General features: G+C 36.8%; 1 protein-coding gene across 3 annotated transcripts in view; it reads left to right on the top strand.

The window, feature by feature from the left end:
• LOC139964542 (1-phosphatidylinositol 4,5-bisphosphate phosphodiesterase gamma-1-like) overlaps window positions 1–17,575 on the top strand; it is a 91,586-nt gene that overhangs the window by 38,984 nt on the left and 35,027 nt on the right. For all 3 annotated transcript variants that reach the window (XM_071966203.1, XM_071966185.1, XM_071966194.1), the window contains exons 4-12: window positions 143–236; window positions 983–1,030; window positions 9,653–9,734; window positions 10,153–10,233; window positions 11,229–11,263; window positions 14,009–14,060; window positions 14,975–15,085; window positions 16,444–16,559; window positions 17,421–17,506. In XM_071966203.1, coding sequence (XP_071822304.1) covers window positions 143–236; window positions 983–1,030; window positions 9,653–9,734; window positions 10,153–10,233; window positions 11,229–11,263; window positions 14,009–14,060; window positions 14,975–15,085; window positions 16,444–16,559; window positions 17,421–17,506 — 705 coding nt within the window. The remainder of the gene's footprint in view (window positions 1–142; window positions 237–982; window positions 1,031–9,652; window positions 9,735–10,152; window positions 10,234–11,228; window positions 11,264–14,008; window positions 14,061–14,974; window positions 15,086–16,443; window positions 16,560–17,420; window positions 17,507–17,575) is intronic.

Genomic DNA, 17,575 nt, shown 5'->3' with positions numbered 1-17,575 from the left:
TTTGTACTATAAATTAACTTGAAGCCTACAGGGGATATCAATGTCATTTTTGCATTGAATGACCAAAAAATAATTACCCTATATTTTGCTTTTTATCTTACATTCTGTTTGTTTTAAACTTGATTTATATTTTAATTTTCAGCTGCCAACAAGGATGAGTTTAATCTCTGGTATTATGGTCTTCAGTGGTTACTTGAAGATACAGGAAGAGCAAACCACCCACTGGAGCTTGAAAGGTTTGTCCAGTATAACTTCAATCCTTGAATCATTCTCATCTCGCTCTGTATATTGATGTCGTCGTCTTCTTCTCACTCTTGTTCATACTAACATCCAGGGTAGAATATTATTCTACCTCTTTTTGATTTTGTTAGAAGTAAAGAAAAATCATTTACATCTCCTATTAATTGATATCTCCCTGTCTTCGCTACCTTCGGTAGGCATTACACAGTTGCTGTGCTATGTGTAGAGGAGTTTGGTAACCTCCTACACCCTGCCCCATCCCCACCCCCGCCCACTTCTCATCCCCTCCCACCCAGGATTGGCTGATTCTTGAATTACTTAAATCCACTTGAAATGTAGTAAATTTAAATATCCAAACTTTGGGCTGTTTATCGAGGTCTTCGTCCTTGAGTACTGTAAAGTCTGCACTACCAGTCTATAGCAACAAAAAAATATATATATATCCAGCAAAGTATCTTGATGTAAGTTTTTGGTTGCAAGGTGTTTTCCTAAACGATGTTAACTTTACATCTTCTTTCAATAGAGCAGTTATTTATTGTAACTTTAATCCTAGTAATTTTCAGTATTTGAATCATTCTTATCCCTCAAATGAATAAAGTTACACAAATTAAAAGCTTAAGCTTCATCTTGAAAAAATAACATTCTTTGAATTAATCAATCAATATGAAAATTGTGTTTTTCTCTTTTTTATTCTGAGCTTTTTTGGTGACTTTGATAGTATTTTTTAAATTTCTTCCAATAGATGGATGAAAAGAGAATTCTTTTCCTTTGGCAAGACCACTGAGGACAAGTAAGTTGTTTCCCACCATTTTTTTCATAATTTATAATCCCCCCCCCCACCAATTTGCTAGAGGTTTTATATGCAAGAGGGGAAGAAACAGATGAGAGGAGGAAGAGGTCCTTCCCATATTACCTGTCTTGACACTACCATTGCACTTTTCTATCTAAATCTAGCCTTTTAACTGGTAACAATACTCAATAACAGATACTTCATTGGCCTTTGTACAGCACACTGGCCATTATCCAACTGTATAGATTTACTTCTTTCCTCCCTGAACTGTCTCCCCAATAACCTTAGCACTCTCGTTCTACCGTGCCTAGAATGAACCGGTAACCTTTTAACACTGTGAGCCCTCTATGAATCGCTCCTACGTTCAATGCCCTTCCTTCTCATTCTACCATCCAAAGTGCCAACATTGTGTGTTTTGTTGTCCTGATTTCCTACAGCGGTTCCTACAGCCATTATCCAACTGTACAGCTCTGCCTTTTCTGTTCCTAACTAGAACACTACTCGTTCCAATCCACTCTGTGGAACTGATGGGATACAAAGATCTCAAATATTCTGTATCTGTAATAAACATGACACTACATGATTTCAGGCCTGAGCTTTTTCCGCAAATTCTGTGATTTCTTTTCTACCTCGTGGACAAAAAGCTATTATCCTAACACACTGTAGCATACGCAAACTGGAGCCTATACCGCAATTTTTGCAAAGTTACCCCAGGCTCATGCCTGATGATTTGAAAGCTGGCTGGTAGAGAAGTACTAAATTGTTTATGCTGGCACTAAACCTAGCAATGGTAGTGTATTTAGGCACAGTGCCACAAATAGGATGCTGAGGTGGATGCAGGCATCCTGCAGCCATGCTGAGTAGGACATAAAGTATTTTGTGCTGGCTGTTGTACAGTTTCCTACAATGATGTGTGGAGACTTCCGTGGATTTGGTATTTCTGGTTTGTGAACTTGGGGAACGGGGGTTAGTTTCTGTTCTTCACTTGGGTGGTTTCGAAACAACTTTGTTCATCATTGCTGCACTGCAGTGATGTCGAATGGGGTGCCTTTGTCTACCTCAGTATTTGAGAAAGTGGTCAGATGCTGGGGTATACACTCTCGTCCGTTGGATGGGGACATTAAATGCTGGTCATGGGAGCAGGAATGGGAAAGAATGCACACCCCTGCCTTGTTATCTTCTGAACATATCGAAAGGAGAAGGCTTGAACTAAGCCGGTGTTCATCCACGATCTAACACGAATAGGGTCTCAGTGAAATAAGCTACTGTAAGGCTTCCTGATCCTTGGGTCTCTAAACTAAACAATAGGCACTGCTGGTCTGCTGAATCGGTATTGTTTGATATTTGAGTCAGCCTTGCTGCAAGCAGTTTTGCAGCTGCGCGTGACTAAAGGTTGCACGTCTAGCCAAAAGTTTTGCGATGTGAGACAACCAGTTGTCTTATTTTGTATGAACTCCCACATCTTCTCGTATAGATCTGTTTCAGATCTCATATGGATTTGATTTCGTCCCTGGTAAGCAAAGTCATAACCTCCGCCACATACCCGAACAATTTTTCAGCTCGTTCTTGAAGGATGTCGCTAAGTGAATCAGTGTTGCTGTAAACAGAATCAGGGTCTCTACTCTCTAACTATTTTATCAACTGCAAGAGCTTGACATAATATTTCTGTAATTGGTTATTTTTTTATTATATACACATAAAGTTGTTTCAATCCTATTTATTTTCTTAATGGGTGGCTGCATAACAACTGAATTAAGCGATGTTTCTAAATGATAGTTTTTGCCTCCTCCGATCACCCCCTACAGTGCAGAAAACAGGTTGTCCTTGGAGTTGCTTTTTTAATTGATTTTAAGCTCTCCATCCTAGGTTATGGAAAGGGTACCTGTTTTTCAGGTGAACAAACAAGTGGCTGCCAATATATATAATATAAATCTATATATATAATGAATATAAAATGTTGTAAGTTGATAAATTATTTTACTATTATATACTGTACCTGTCAAACATGAAATAATTAGAATCATAAGTTTCTGACAGTGTTTATTACATAAAATCAACAGTATAGAGTTTCCATAGTTTCGAAACTACAAAAGCATATATTTATATACTATGGTGCTACAAGGTTGAAGGTAAATGTTTAACATATTGCAAATTAGATCTATACTTAACCACCAGTGCTGATTTGTGTGTGTATAAAGATCTTTGTTTTTTTGTCAAAAGTTTGATCTTAATTGTGTAGAATACTGCAGGGAACTTTTTTCCAGTAAAGAATTAATAGAAATACTGAACAAACTAAATATGTCACTTTAAAGAAAGAAAATTTTGTAATGGTTATAGTGTCAGCAAATGCAAAGAAGAGAAAAACTGCTTGTCCTTGAGAGGAATGTAGGAGTTTATCTAGAAGGTTATTGGTAAGGTTATTTTGTTTTTATCATTTATGTGGGTGTTAATTTCCATCCACACAAGAAAGGCTTAAAATTCTCCCACTGTGCTTTTATAGGGTTGATATTTTTGGAAAGAAAGTATTTTGTTGTTATCTAATTCAGAACAACAATGGATCATGTATTATTTATGACGTATTATCGAGAATTTCAAACATTTTACTACTACTCTCTCTTGTTCGTTTAGTTATAGTCATTACTCTTCCAAGGCTAATTTAATATTGAAAATCATGTAATAAAAACAGGTCAACAGTTACACCAAGATCTTAAAGTAAGGTTCTAAGCTTGGTTCACAGTTTTACCAAAGTTATTTAAGCCCATGTTATTCAAAATGATGTTGTTTTATATCGATCGCTCTGTAGGACAGCATCCTAGAATTGATTTCTCTTTGATACCCGTCTCCTAAACGTACACAGTTCGATCTACCCTAGCCTATAAACTGGCATTAAACATTTCTACAGTACACTGCACTGCCACCCCCCCTTCCCCTCCCCCTGTATATAGTAACTACAATTACATCACAGTCTATCAAGAAAAGAAATGGAAACTGTTTTCATGTTCTTTCAAATAAAAGAAATGTGATTGACAATATCAAAGACATTTTAATTGTGGTGCTCATGATTACAGAACTTGCTCACTTCAAGAGACCTTACTTTAGATTTTGTGCATTAAAGCCACCTGGTCACCACTGTTTGCGGTGCTGTAAAGTCAAGGTTTAAATGATAAAACTGTGATGTCTCTCCAACCAAAAACTGGGTCCAGAGATGTCTTTTGATCCAAAAGGGCTCCTCTGGAAAGCAGTGCTTTTGCACTGAGCAGGACAACCCTCATTAAAGCGGACAATAATAAAAACATTAAAAAAAATATAAAAATTCCCCATTATGTAAAAAACCATGTTGATGATCAAGGATAGATGTCTCTGCAAAGGACTTGCTGGTTTACCTCCTGAAAGGCAGATTCAGAAGGACGAAGAAGTGGGCATATGGTGGGATCAGGGGCGTAGTGTTTGTTTACCCTTCTTCGGATGGATGTAGCACAACAGTAATTGTGGTATGGTACCCGTTGGTTCATAGATTTGCTCCCCCAGTCTGACCGATTGACCAGTGGTATTAACACATATTGGACAACCGTCATCTAACAGACAGAGCTACATGTAAGGGGGAGGGGTGCACGTAACCATTTAACTGATCCTATGTAGTCAGTTATTGTATGTATTTTAGATCCTCCTGCAAGCAGGAACTCGCGAAAGAAGCGACCATTGGCTTATCAAAGCCGCAAGCTGACCGTAATCAGTCTCTTAGATTCATATTTAACGTCCATGATTATGTCAATTGTCAACAACTCTGTAACTGGACGACATACATTAATCTTGGAGTGACTCAAACCGGGGACCTTATGATAGAAAGGCACCGACGTTAACCACTGAGCTAACACTCCTAAGTTATTAACATTTTAATCAAGTATAGAAACACTTTAATGTCCCAGGTATTGTATTACATCTTGTTTATTGATGTAGGTTAAGTAGATGATGTAGTACTGATACAGTTAATTATCTATAATACATTTATACTCTACTGTATGTACTTCACCCTGGAAAACAAAAAGAACCCTGGTTGGATTTTTAAAGCAGAGCTCTGTGTCATTAAAGCAACAATCTCGGGGATGTTAGCTCGTTCAGGGGGAAAATATAACACTTTTTGAGCAGTTAATTTTATCATGTACATCAATAGTGTTATTGTTCTATAATACACTAAAACAATTCAAGCAAGATTATGAGCTTAATTTCACATTTTTTTCTCACAATGACCTTGTACGGTAAGTGAGTAGTTTTGAAGTAGTTTCGCTTTGTGGGTGGGGAGTGGTACAGGAGAGTGTTGAACTGAAAGAGTGCAAGCTTTCCAGAAAACTTCCTGTTTAGAAGCTGACTAGAGTCGTTAAATCAGCCACATGACTTGGAAACCATGCTGCTGTTGTGAAAACAATACATTGCGGTATATATAGTACATAACTGATGTTGGGGAGTAATTGGCTTTTGAGCTAAAATTGGGTCAGTAGGGGTGCAGTGCTAAAATGTTACAATATTCAAGTGTAAGTCGGGGTGTAAGAGTTGCAAGTCCATATACTGGATGCTTTGTTTGAGAAAATTAGTATCTTCGTTTAATTTGTAAAAAAATCTGCACAAACCAGATTAGGTTTTTTTTATTTCTAAATTCCTGGGAAGTACTCCTCTACTCTGCTGTGGTACAGTTGGTTTACTTCCGAAGAAAGTACTGCATTTGTGATATTCAGAGAGATTCATAGATTTAAATCAATTTATGAGAAGTACATTAACATCTTTAAACTGCTAAACTTGTAATACAGATTTAGTACATTGGCTTCCAATATCATTGGAATTCATGTATCTATGAAAGATTCATGAGAATAGAATTCAATCAAATATTCCATGAATGGAAATGAGTGAAAGTAATATTATGACCCTGGGCATTTATATACTTTTCGAAACACATAAAACTTAAAGGAGACTCACACGAACATCGTTATTGATCGATGTGATAGCTCGATAACTGTCATTAACAACGTCCCCAAGCTGCTAAGAAAATATTATTCCATTTATGGAGCTATCGCATATTAAATGCTTTATATCGACATGCAAGGATGAGGACTTGATCAAGTCTAACTATGACATCATAGAGCAACCACATGTGTCTCAGTCTCTATATTATTACAGCGTTTACATTCTGTAAATGGAGATGGGTTTTCAAATGTTTAAGCTAAAAATATCGAAGCTGGTTACAAGACTTAAGAGATGGCATTCATTTCCCAGGTCTAAACAGTTAATATTTCCACCTTGAAGAAATGAAGAAGAAAAAAAAAAAAAAACAGAAAAAAAAAAACAGTGAAAGGTTTGATATCCTAGTACTTGGCACTATGACATCACAGCTCCCAGAAACAACTATTGAGTTAGGATACATATCTCCTACCAAACAGTACAAGATATATGCTGTTCTTGACATAGCTCTCTGTCATATAAATTGAAGGTGTTGGTGGTTGTTCAGTCCCTGTCGATGTGAGTGACGATATAGCATGTTACTTTAAAAATGTATTAAAACTGATTCCTATTACCCTAAAGCTATTTCAATCAAAGAAGGATATGATATTTCTTTCACTGAATAGAAAGGAAAAAAAAGCATCAACTTTACAAAGATTTCCCTTGTTAATATTTAGAGTGATTTTTTTTTCATTTTCCCAATTTTTTTCTCTCTCTTGGAGTTAAAAGTCTCTACTGGTTTCGGGAGTAAATTGTCATACCCAGCCTGTGAGGATTATGGAAAATGAATGAATGACATGTTGGGTGTGTGGGTCTGGTATGTAGATAAGACAGCGTGGGGGGGGGGGGAGGTTGTAAGGGAGTAGTAGGGTGGTGAGAGGTAGTTCTCAATTTTCTAACCATTTCTATTACTCTGCTATGAAATTGAATGGTGAATTTATTAACTAACATAAAAGAAGTATTCTGCATAGAATAATAGGTTTTAGAATATCAGTAGTACCTGAAAATCTTGCTTGTCCTGAATGTACAGTAAGGGTTCCTGTTTGGCAAGTTTTAAGGGACATTCTACCCCTCTGCTAATTTTCACCGTCGATCCCATGTCGTAGCAATGTTGACCACAGACTGATCTTTCCTAAGTTCATACCAGTTCATACCAGTAGCAGGTTTACCTAAGTATTCGATACCCTTGCATGTCCAGAATTTACTTCACCCCTCGCTTACCTGTCTCCTCACAACCTTAGCACCACGTTCTACCGTGCCTAGAATGTCCTGGTAACATTTTAACACTGCGTGCCCCCCTCTATGACCGGTCCCCCCAGTCATTGCCCTTCCTTCTCATTCTACCATTCAAAGTGTCTACACATGATTTTCGAGTGGATTTTCTTCCTTCGGATTTCGACCCGTTTTGGTAGCTGAGGATTCGTAAGTTTTCTTCCTTTGGATTATTAAGGAGTTTACAGTCTTTCAACATCCTGATTAGTATCCTTTTCTTGTTTTAAGTGAGGGTTTCTGGGGACTGTTTGATATAGAGCAACTCCTTCCCTATAGGTTCCCTCCATTAGCATTAAGGTGTAGCAGTTTCCCAGGTAAGCTCGTCACTCTTAAATACCCAAACCAGTAAGTTTTGTGGTTTTTAGGGTAAAAAGGCATCAATTGTCATCTAATACTTGAATCAACTTTGGTGGGCAAAGGGAGCTTAAAAAAAAGATGTTTTGATGATGTTTTCAATGAATAATTGTGCTACTTTTTAAAAATGTAGAAATTAAATTCACCCTTTTTTTTGTTGATTAGTTGAAAACAGATTTTTAGTATAGATGGGGAAACATTTTATCAGGATTTTTTTTTCATCATTTATAGTAAATTATGCAAAAGGCAATTTACTATTGTGTCTTTGGTTACATAATTCTCTTACAAATTTGAATAGTCTTGGTAAAGCTAATTAACAGTATTTAATAATGCTGTACATGTAGTACCGATGTTTTATACTCAAAATTAATTAAACTCTATTCCTTGAAATTGAATGATTAATTCAAGTGTTGTTGAATAGTAGTTGAACAGGAGCTGAACAATATAATTAAAGATCTGTAATGTGGGATTAGCTTTTAGTTCACAGATAAACAAAACCAGGCGTGTACAATTTAAACGGGAACCTTACTTTCATTTTCTGATGAGAGTATCTTATTATTATATTAATGTTCTTTTAAGTTATGATTAACCCATGTACCTATCTCGATAGCCAAAACAAAAAGACATTAAGCGTTGTCTTTTTCGTTTTGAAACAGTCATTACCGTAAATACTACTTTTATTTTGTAAACGTGTAGGAACTTTTACTTTAATGCTTAAACTCTCCTATTATGATCAATATTGTTATTGACTTGTACTTGATGTGTTATTAATGTCTGCTTGTAGTCTTCAATGTTCTCTACATTCAAGATTTCATCAATATTCAACTTGTTTGTAAGAATACCTTTTTCCTCAATGGATCAATTATTTAGTGCATTGTAGATTTAGACTTGTTCAAGTCTGCTGCCTTGTCTGCAAAGGAACATTAAATCCATGTTATCTCCCAAATTGAATAAGATTTTTCTTAGCTGTTTGGAGAAGCTGTTCATGACAGTTATCTCTAACACATTGACTAGGGTTGGACTTGTACCTTGTTTATACTGGTGGCTGAAGGTTGGTTCACTTGTAAAAATGCTAGAAATTGGCTGCATCTTTTGGTCAACATCACTTCCTCATAACATTTTGTATAACAATGTGTTTTGTAAAAAAAAAAAAAAAAAGTTGGTGGTATTTTTTAAATTTTTTTAATGCATCTGGCAACAGCAAAATGGATGATGTCATCACATCAATTTCCACTGAAATTGCATTTTTTTTCTTTTTAAGATATATCTCACTGAATCCCAGAGGAAATTGTATTCAGACAAGAAAGTGTATTTTGGAAAAGTTATTATTAAAGACAGAGAACCCTGACAGCTACAGTATTAAAGCAAACATTCCAAAAAGTTTGAAGGAAAAAGTAAACGAAAGATTATAATTGGAAAGATAAAGCTTTTGAAGAACATTCACCATGATGACATTACATAGTCACTTATTGGATTCCACTGCTATTTAGGAATCAAGGATTTAGAAAGCCAAAAATAAATTCCATTCAATCAAACATTTCTTGAGTTAGTGACAAGATATTGAAAAGGGTTGTTCCACAAATATTGTGGAATATTTTTACTTTTCAATATCAGTGTCATGTTGTCTGCCACTTGAACATCCCTTTAATTTCTTCTTCTTGTTGAAATGCCTATTGTTCCAATTGATGGCAAGATAGAGGTACAGTAGCTGCAAAAGCTTGTCACTTTTAACAGACTGGTGTGATTGGGGAGGGAGGGGGTGGAGGGAGGGAGGAGGGAGTGGGAGGGACATCACTGCAGCCAGGTTGTGGAGGATGTAATCTTCCGTGCTCCGCATTTCAAACAGTAGGCACTAGTGGTATGCAGAGAAAACCACTATTGTCTCATATCGATTCAGCCTTGCTGCGGGTAATATTGCAGCTGCTGCAGCCTGTCTATGTGATGTGGTGCCTTACTGTAGCTGGACATGCTTTACTTTTATTCTCTTTCCTTCTTCTTCCTTTTCAGAATCACTCTCCGAGAGATGAAATCTATTCTGCCAAGAATGAATCTGAAGATGAATATTAAAGATCTAAGAGATGCATTCAATGTAAGTAAAAAAAGTTGCAGTAAACTTGACAGCACTATTACTTCAGATTAAACTAACATATATCAAAAACTTTAATACCTCATGTGGAAAAAAAACTTTAATACCTTCAATGTGGAAAACTTCACTGCCCCACAAGTACAATGTGATACTTGATAAATTATAACCTGCCAGGTATTTGCAAATGAATTATGACTGTGAGTGCTTATCAGAAGTAGAATTTTGATATATTTTGAGTCAAATTTTGATATATTTTGAGTCAGATTAAAAGATTATAAACAAAGCGGTTTTGTGGCTCACCGTCCATTAAAAGGATGGTTTTAAGCGATGGAGTTTGTCATGCCACATTTGCACAGTATCATTTTATGTTCGTTTTGACTAATTTACTATTGATATAACGCCTTCTCTCTTTGTTACTCAGGAGGTGTCCAAGTCCGTTCGTCAGGATTTAACGATGAATGAATTTATCAAGCTATATCACAACCTACTCCGTCAACCGTCTGTAAGTATACCCATTGTTTCAGTGCGTAAGAGAAGTGATGTAATCATATCCAGCCAGTGATACATGTTAAGACAATGGGAATCTCCTGCCACGCCCCCAAATCAACAGAAGGCGCTCTCATATCGGGCCCTATCTAGTTCCACAAAATCTTGACAAGTTGCGGTCTCTCAAATTACTGAGAATTCGTTCCAGGCATCTATGACGAACACTTCCGAGCAAAGTACCTGCACATTCCCTAATGCATTCATAGTATGACATACTCGAACTAACGTACAAGGTTTTACCATCCATAACTAGTACAGTTTAGTATGTGCAAGGTTAAAAAAAAGGTTTTACTAATTCCAAAACATTGGAGTAATCTCATACCATCTGGCCAGTCTGATGCACTTTTTAATGTACTTTTGTTTAAATGTACTACCACCTGACCATCTGCTCTTGATGTCAAAAAAATACTCATTCATAAGTTGTACAGTATAAGGTTAAAAAAAGGGTTTTACTCAATTCCAAAACATTGGAGTAATCTCATACCATCTGGCTATTCTGATGCACTTTTTAATGTACTTTTGTTTAAATGTACTACCACCTGGCCATCTGCTCTTGGCGCCCAAAAGCTACTCCAGGTCGCCCGAAAAAAGCTCAAATTGATAAATAAAGGGAGAATAAAGATTAATGACAAGAAAACGAAGTTGATCCATTCCAAATAGTAGATTGCCTCAAGTTTTCAGCCAACTGAGAGTCGTGATCCATATTATCATCAGACTATCCTGATAACGAAATATCAAGATACGGTCTTAATGTGAGGCAGCCATAGATGATTCAAATGAGCAAAGACAAATGTCTTTAAGTTTGTGAGAAAACAAAGACCAACTATGCTCCAAAGTTTCGTTTGGATTTGAAATTATATTTCCGTTCCGACATCTTTTTTCCAAGATTGAAAAAAAAGGAAGGAAAAACGGCAACTATATTTTTGTAATATTTTCCCATCTTTTTTGCAGGTTACGAAACGGTTTGTGGACTATATGGATGAGGAGTGAGTATGAATGGAGATATTCCATACGGTTGTTTATCTAGTAACCATAGTAACTAGAGATTATGGATTTTTCATCCATCGAAGCGATATCGTCCGTTATATTGTCGGATATGAAAAGTGAAAATGCGCATAGCAGTGAGACAAAAACAGAAGGAAGAGACAAAACAATAGATGGACCTCAAAACTAGGAAGTACTTAATCAGCTAAAACAAACAAGGATATGAATCTGCTTTTTGCATACTTAGAATCCACACTGGAGTATTATCTTCATAGAATTAACAAAAGTCGTTCTCCAAATATGTTTACACAAAGGGAAAACATGAAAAACTGATACTAGTATAGATATGAACCATGAAGAAGTGAAAATTCTCTATTTTTCTCTCCATGGGATACTTTTGAACATTGACTTCTTTCAAGGGCAGATACTGACATACTTGACAATATCGAAACACATTTGCATAATTTTAGTCTACGTGAAAGCTTCCAAATGATGCTCATCCATTTTAAAATGAGCGAAGCACTTTTTTTATTTTTTAGGTCATAACCACTAAAAGGAGATTTAGTACAGGTAATAAGATACGGTTTGAATTAAAAAAGTAAACTATTACCCTGGCAAAAAGGCAGAAATGGAAAGTTTATAAAAATCAGAAACAGGTTTGGTTTCTTGCCAAGAGATGACTCTGCATATATTATGTCCAAACTTTTAATTAGGTCACAGTTATAAGTAGGCATACCGATGACTAAAGTTGATTGGTTTAACAGAATTGCTGGAAATACTCTCGAATATCTTTACGACAAGGACCACATTCTCATCGCATTTTGTACGGCAAAGATATGACTTTTTTCTTCAAATTTGGTGATATATTGTGAGTGCATCTGGCAATCGAAGCGTAATATAGTGTTGTTATCGTGGAAAGGGTTTGGCTGGAAATTTTTTGGAACATTTAAATCATTTATCCACAGAGGAAAGTATTATTTCTTTAATTATATATAAAAAAAAATAGAAAGAGGTTGCATTCAGCAGAAATTCTACAGTGAACGTCGACAACTAAGCAAGCATTTTCAATGTACCCCATTCCTAGGATATAATGAACAAGATATGATGATTATTAATCTGAAAGAAAACATTCAATGATCTTAAACCTGAATGACATAGCAGCCCACTTACCGGAGTATTAAAGGGACGGGGTCTGGCTGCATCAAAATATTAAGTTACATTCTTTCAATCATGTGTTGAGGTTAGGGACAAGATGTTTACCCGTGGGGTTCACAAACTTGACAGGGTGGTATATATTTCCCTCTCTATCAGTAAATTCATATTGTCTGCCACTGGAATATCGCTTTAAAAGTTGAAACATCTGAAGATTAAGCAATGGAAACACATTTAAACTTTGCATAGGGATATATATCTATATATATATACATATATATATATATATATATGTGCGTCAGTTTCAATGACTTATTGACAGTTGTTTTCTCGGGTGTTTGTATATAACCATTAGTATATCCGGCAGATGTGAACTGTAAACATAGGGAGGAGGACGTTGATGCACTCTAAATGACAAGAGTTTGTTGATGAACTCATTCATGAGCCTTGCATCTCTCTGACAAAATACAATCATTTATGAAATGTATCCTTGGTTTCTCTTCACATGATCAAATCTTAGCTCAAGTCCATTTTTTTTTCCAATTCAACCCGGTTCATCCCTGAGTTCTTGAACCAGCTGGGGTTTTTTTTTGTTTACGACTGATTAATTTGTTTATCACAAAATAATCACATGGCTTGTTACATTCATGTGATAAAAATATATATATATGTATATATATGTATATATATACATACTGTATATATATATATTTTTTTGAACCTTCAGAAAGTGAATTTTTCAAGTTTTTGTAGGGACACTTAGGCCTGGTACTACAAACTTCTTTATGACAGGAGAAAGTATTGGGGCACATACTCTAGATATAGACATAGGTGATAATGGATGATGTCCATTGGGGTTGATAAACAGCTTGTCATTTTTAAGATGGAAAAAAAAAAGTCATACGACTCCCTGGCCTGATATCAAACTACCTGGGAGAAAAAAAGATGGAAGTCCTGATGAATTTACTAGACATTTATAGACCTTGTACCATTAACTAAGATCCCAATGTGCATTTGATCTATTCTGCAGTTTCCATTAAATCAGCACCCTCAGAAAAGAAAAAAAATCAAATATATTGCATTTTTTCTGCAACATGTACACATGCTTGTACAACTTTGTAAAATCTGAACACCTTAGTAATAATACAGAATCCTGGAATCAGGGCAAGCTTTTTTAACCACTTTCAGTAAAAGTGAACATCTTAGCCTCCCAAAATAGCAGTCAACATTTTGTTGATATAAGTTGATACACAGAAAGGTCGTAATATTTTGATGGCACCTTAGCGTTTTGTAAAGTTTTTTATGTGAAATTTTTATAATTTGCCCAATCTCTGCAAATCGGGCAGAATGGTTTCAAATAGGTACATCGTTGTAACTTTGTGATTTACATTTACTATACAATAACCCAATTTTGTTTTTAAAAGCTCTCTCAACATCGTTGAAATAGAAATTTAAAAGGGTTTTAATCAACATATTCGCCATTTCAAGTGTTCAGTGGAGCGCTTGAATCAGTCACTTGATTGATCATAATTTCTACACATAAAAATGAGGAAAAATATTTGATGTGCTCTTTACGGTTTCTCCCTCCTTTTCAGGTCTCGAATATCGTTAGAGTTTTTTACAAAGTTTCTCAAGAACGAACAAAACGTGAGTAATAAAAAAAATGGGGTCCGATGTTCTACACATACTAGCGTCGATCCAACCACAGGTCACCTACCCGACGTACTTCACATTCCTGAATGAGAGATAGAGGGTGGTGAAATTGGAATTTGTCTTTTAGTGAGACAAGAACTTGAGTTTTCTACCCTCTTGCAAGCTGCTGGATCTCCATTGTTCAAAGTGAAAAAGTATTTGAGAATAAACTGTATGCCTATATCGTGGGAATATTAAGTGGATCTTGACATCACATCAATAATAGAGTCGGCCAGCGTAAATCAAATGAAAGGAAGAAATCGAAACTGATGAGTTTCCGTTTTGTATTTATAGATAGAGCAAGGAATTTGGTCAATGGTCATGGACATGATCTTTGACATTGTAATATGAAATATTCATTCCATAGCTAATTGTACTGACCACCTCATAGGAGTAGAAAGGTGGTACACACTTTAAACCTGATTGGTTATTGTTTTGGGATGCAATTTCATCTGTTATTTTAGTGGCTACATACTTAATTTCACTCTTTAATGTGAAAGCATGATGTTGCTTTCTTTGTGGCCAATTTTGGGTTTCCCAAAATGGAAAAATATTAAGTCACTGATACCAACCTTGCAAACTTGTGAGAGGGACAGATTGCCAAGTCGGCAGTGAGAATAACGTGGATCACAAAGTAGGTAATTACTGTTACAGTTAGATTCGTCCAACTCGGCAGCATACAGAAAGGTTGTACTCAAAAAGCCGAAGCCATAGTGAATTAATCAGGTCACACATCCTGAGTCTATGCATGCTAACTTCAATACCGCCCTCATCACCTTTCGGGGAAACATTTCATACTGTAGTTTTTTATATGGGGGCCTAATAATAATGGTAAAGTATTATTTTTGTTCCGTTTTTCTCTGCCTTAGGATGTTTTGGCCAAAGACAAGATGGCTGTTGAGCAGTACATACGTAAATACTTTGAAGAGTCAGCAAGTGCCCCGGATAAGAGACATCAAGTCTACTTTACTGGTGATGAGGTAACCCTATCCTCAGATTAAATAGTCATCTATCTGGTAACCCTAGTCATGTGCCAGTGGGCCGCTATATGTTTGTAGGGTTACGGTGGGATGGGAGGGTGGTGGGAGTGGGATGGAGGAGTGGGTTAGCTGGTCATATTGCTGAAATGAATCAATGACTATCATATGATGCAATGGTCCCTGGAGTAGTGCAGTGTATATCTGGTATTTTGTTAACGCATCTGGTATGTCGGTGGGCCTTAATATGTTTGTAGGGGTGGGATAGGGGTGTGGGGTGGAGAAGGAGTGGGTTAGCTGGTAAGATTGCTGATATGAATCAATGACTATGATATGATGAAATGGTCCCTGGAGTAGTGCAGTGTATATCTGGTATTTTGTTAATGCATTTGGTATGTCAGTGGGCTTTTAGGGGTGAGATAGGGGGGTGGGGTGGAGAAGGAGTGGGTTAGCTGGTAAGATTGCTGATATGAATCAATGACTATGATATGATGAAATGGTCCCTGGAGTAGTGCAGTGTATATCTGGTATTTTGTTAATGCATTTGGTATGTCAGTGGGCCTTAACATGTTTTTAGGGGTGAGATAGGGGGGTGGGATGGAGAAGGAGTAGGTTAGCTGGTAAGATTGCTGATATGAATCATTGACTATCATATGATGAAATGGTCCCTGGAGTAGTGCAGTGTATATCTGGTATTTTGTTAATGCATTTGGTATGTCAGTGGGCCTTAACATGTTTTTAGGGGTGAGATAGGGGGGTGGGATGGAGAAGGAGTAGGTTAGCTGGTAAGATTGCTGATATGAATCATTGACTATCATATGATGAAATGGTCCCTGGAGTAGTGCAGTGTATATCTGGTATTTTGTTAATGCATTTGGTATGTCAGTGGGCCTTAATATGTTTTTAGGGATGGGGTGGGGAAGGAGTGGGTTAGCTGGTAAGATTGCTGATATGAATCAATGACTATCATATGATGAAATGGTCCCTGGAGTAGTGCAGTGTATATCTGGTATTTTGTTATTGCATTTGGTATGTCAGTGGGCTTTAATATGTTTTAGGGATGGGGTGGGGAAGGAGTGGGTTAGCTGGTAAGATTGCTGATATGAAGCAATGACTATCATATGATGGAATGGTCCCTGGAGTAGTGCAGTGTATATCTGTTATTTTGTTAATGCATCTGGTATGTCAGTGGGCCTTACCAAGTTACAAGAGGGCTGGCGAGAGGGCAGGGTGCGGTGGAGTTAGCATGGTGACTTTCCTGATGAAGGAGGGATTGTTATGATGTATAATGGTACCTGCTGCGTACATCTGTATATTTCTGAATTATTTCTTTGTTTTTCTTTTCTTTTCCTCGTTCCCAGTTCGTTGATTATTTATATTCCAAAGATAATGAATTGTGGGACCGTACTTATGATGAAGTTACTGACACAATGGACCAGCCGATATGTAACTATTGGATTGCCTCCTCTCATAATACGTAAGCCCTTTGGGTATCAGATCGCTTCTCTTGGCAAAAGTGACATAACTTTAAAACTTTCCTACCAAGATTTGCTGATGTTATACTTTAGTGGCATTGAGAATCCAGGTCGGACCCCGGGGGACGAATATGTCACCGGGTTCCCTTCGTGGGGTCTTCATAACTTGTATGTTTTGAAAATTAGAATAAATTATGATTCATCCATGAAAAGATGTAATACTGTGCCCTCGTAACTAATAACAAATAGGTATAGTGCAGTGCACATACATACTGTGCAATAGTGACTAGCTATAAATACATATCATGTACAAAAGAATAGTCCATGACATGGAATCAACTTAACCATAAAGTGATAGCATGTCCTTTTTTTAAAATTATTTTGTGAGTGTGCGTGTCCCCCATTTAAAACAACTTTGCTAAACGGTCACATATTTGTTCTCGGTTTTTGAGGACAGAATTGTAGATTTTATTCGTCACAGACCATTTGGTACAGAAATTTTACGAGAGCTATGTGTGGTAGGTGACCTTTTCTGTCACGTCGCCAGTGTCATTTTGTGGTTCTGCAGAAAATGCCAGTCATACAAGTGCGTTGAAGTGTGACTCTCTCGATACAATAAAGCGGTGTTCCATTTTGTCAGTTTACCAAAGTTTGCTCCTCTGTGTATAACTTGTTTACACCCCAGCACCAATTCTATTATGTCAGTGACATAGATTATAAAACGAAACCTGGTTGCCTCGTTCAGGTTCTAACTATTTACATTGTAGTCGGAATGGTGTCATTCATAAAAGGTTATTCATACAGTCCATAGTTTGCTCTTGTTATATGGTTTAGTGTACTATTTGGGTTTTCCCCTCCAACAGGTACTTAACTGGAGACCAGGTGTCCAGTGAGTCATCTTGCGAGGCCTACGTACGCTGCCTGAGAATGGGTTGTCGTTGCATAGAACGTAAGTCTTACAGATTGTCCGAGACTGCTCATCTATTTTTCTTTCTCTAGTAGACGGGCAAGGAGTAGG

The sequence above is a fragment of the Apostichopus japonicus genome, chromosome 3 (assembly GCF_037975245.1).
Source record: "Apostichopus japonicus isolate 1M-3 chromosome 3, ASM3797524v1, whole genome shotgun sequence".
NCBI lineage: Eukaryota > Metazoa > Echinodermata > Holothuroidea > Aspidochirotida > Stichopodidae > Apostichopus > Apostichopus japonicus.
Note: the sequence above shows the minus strand (reverse complement) of the source record. Positions and strands in the feature narration are given on the sequence as shown.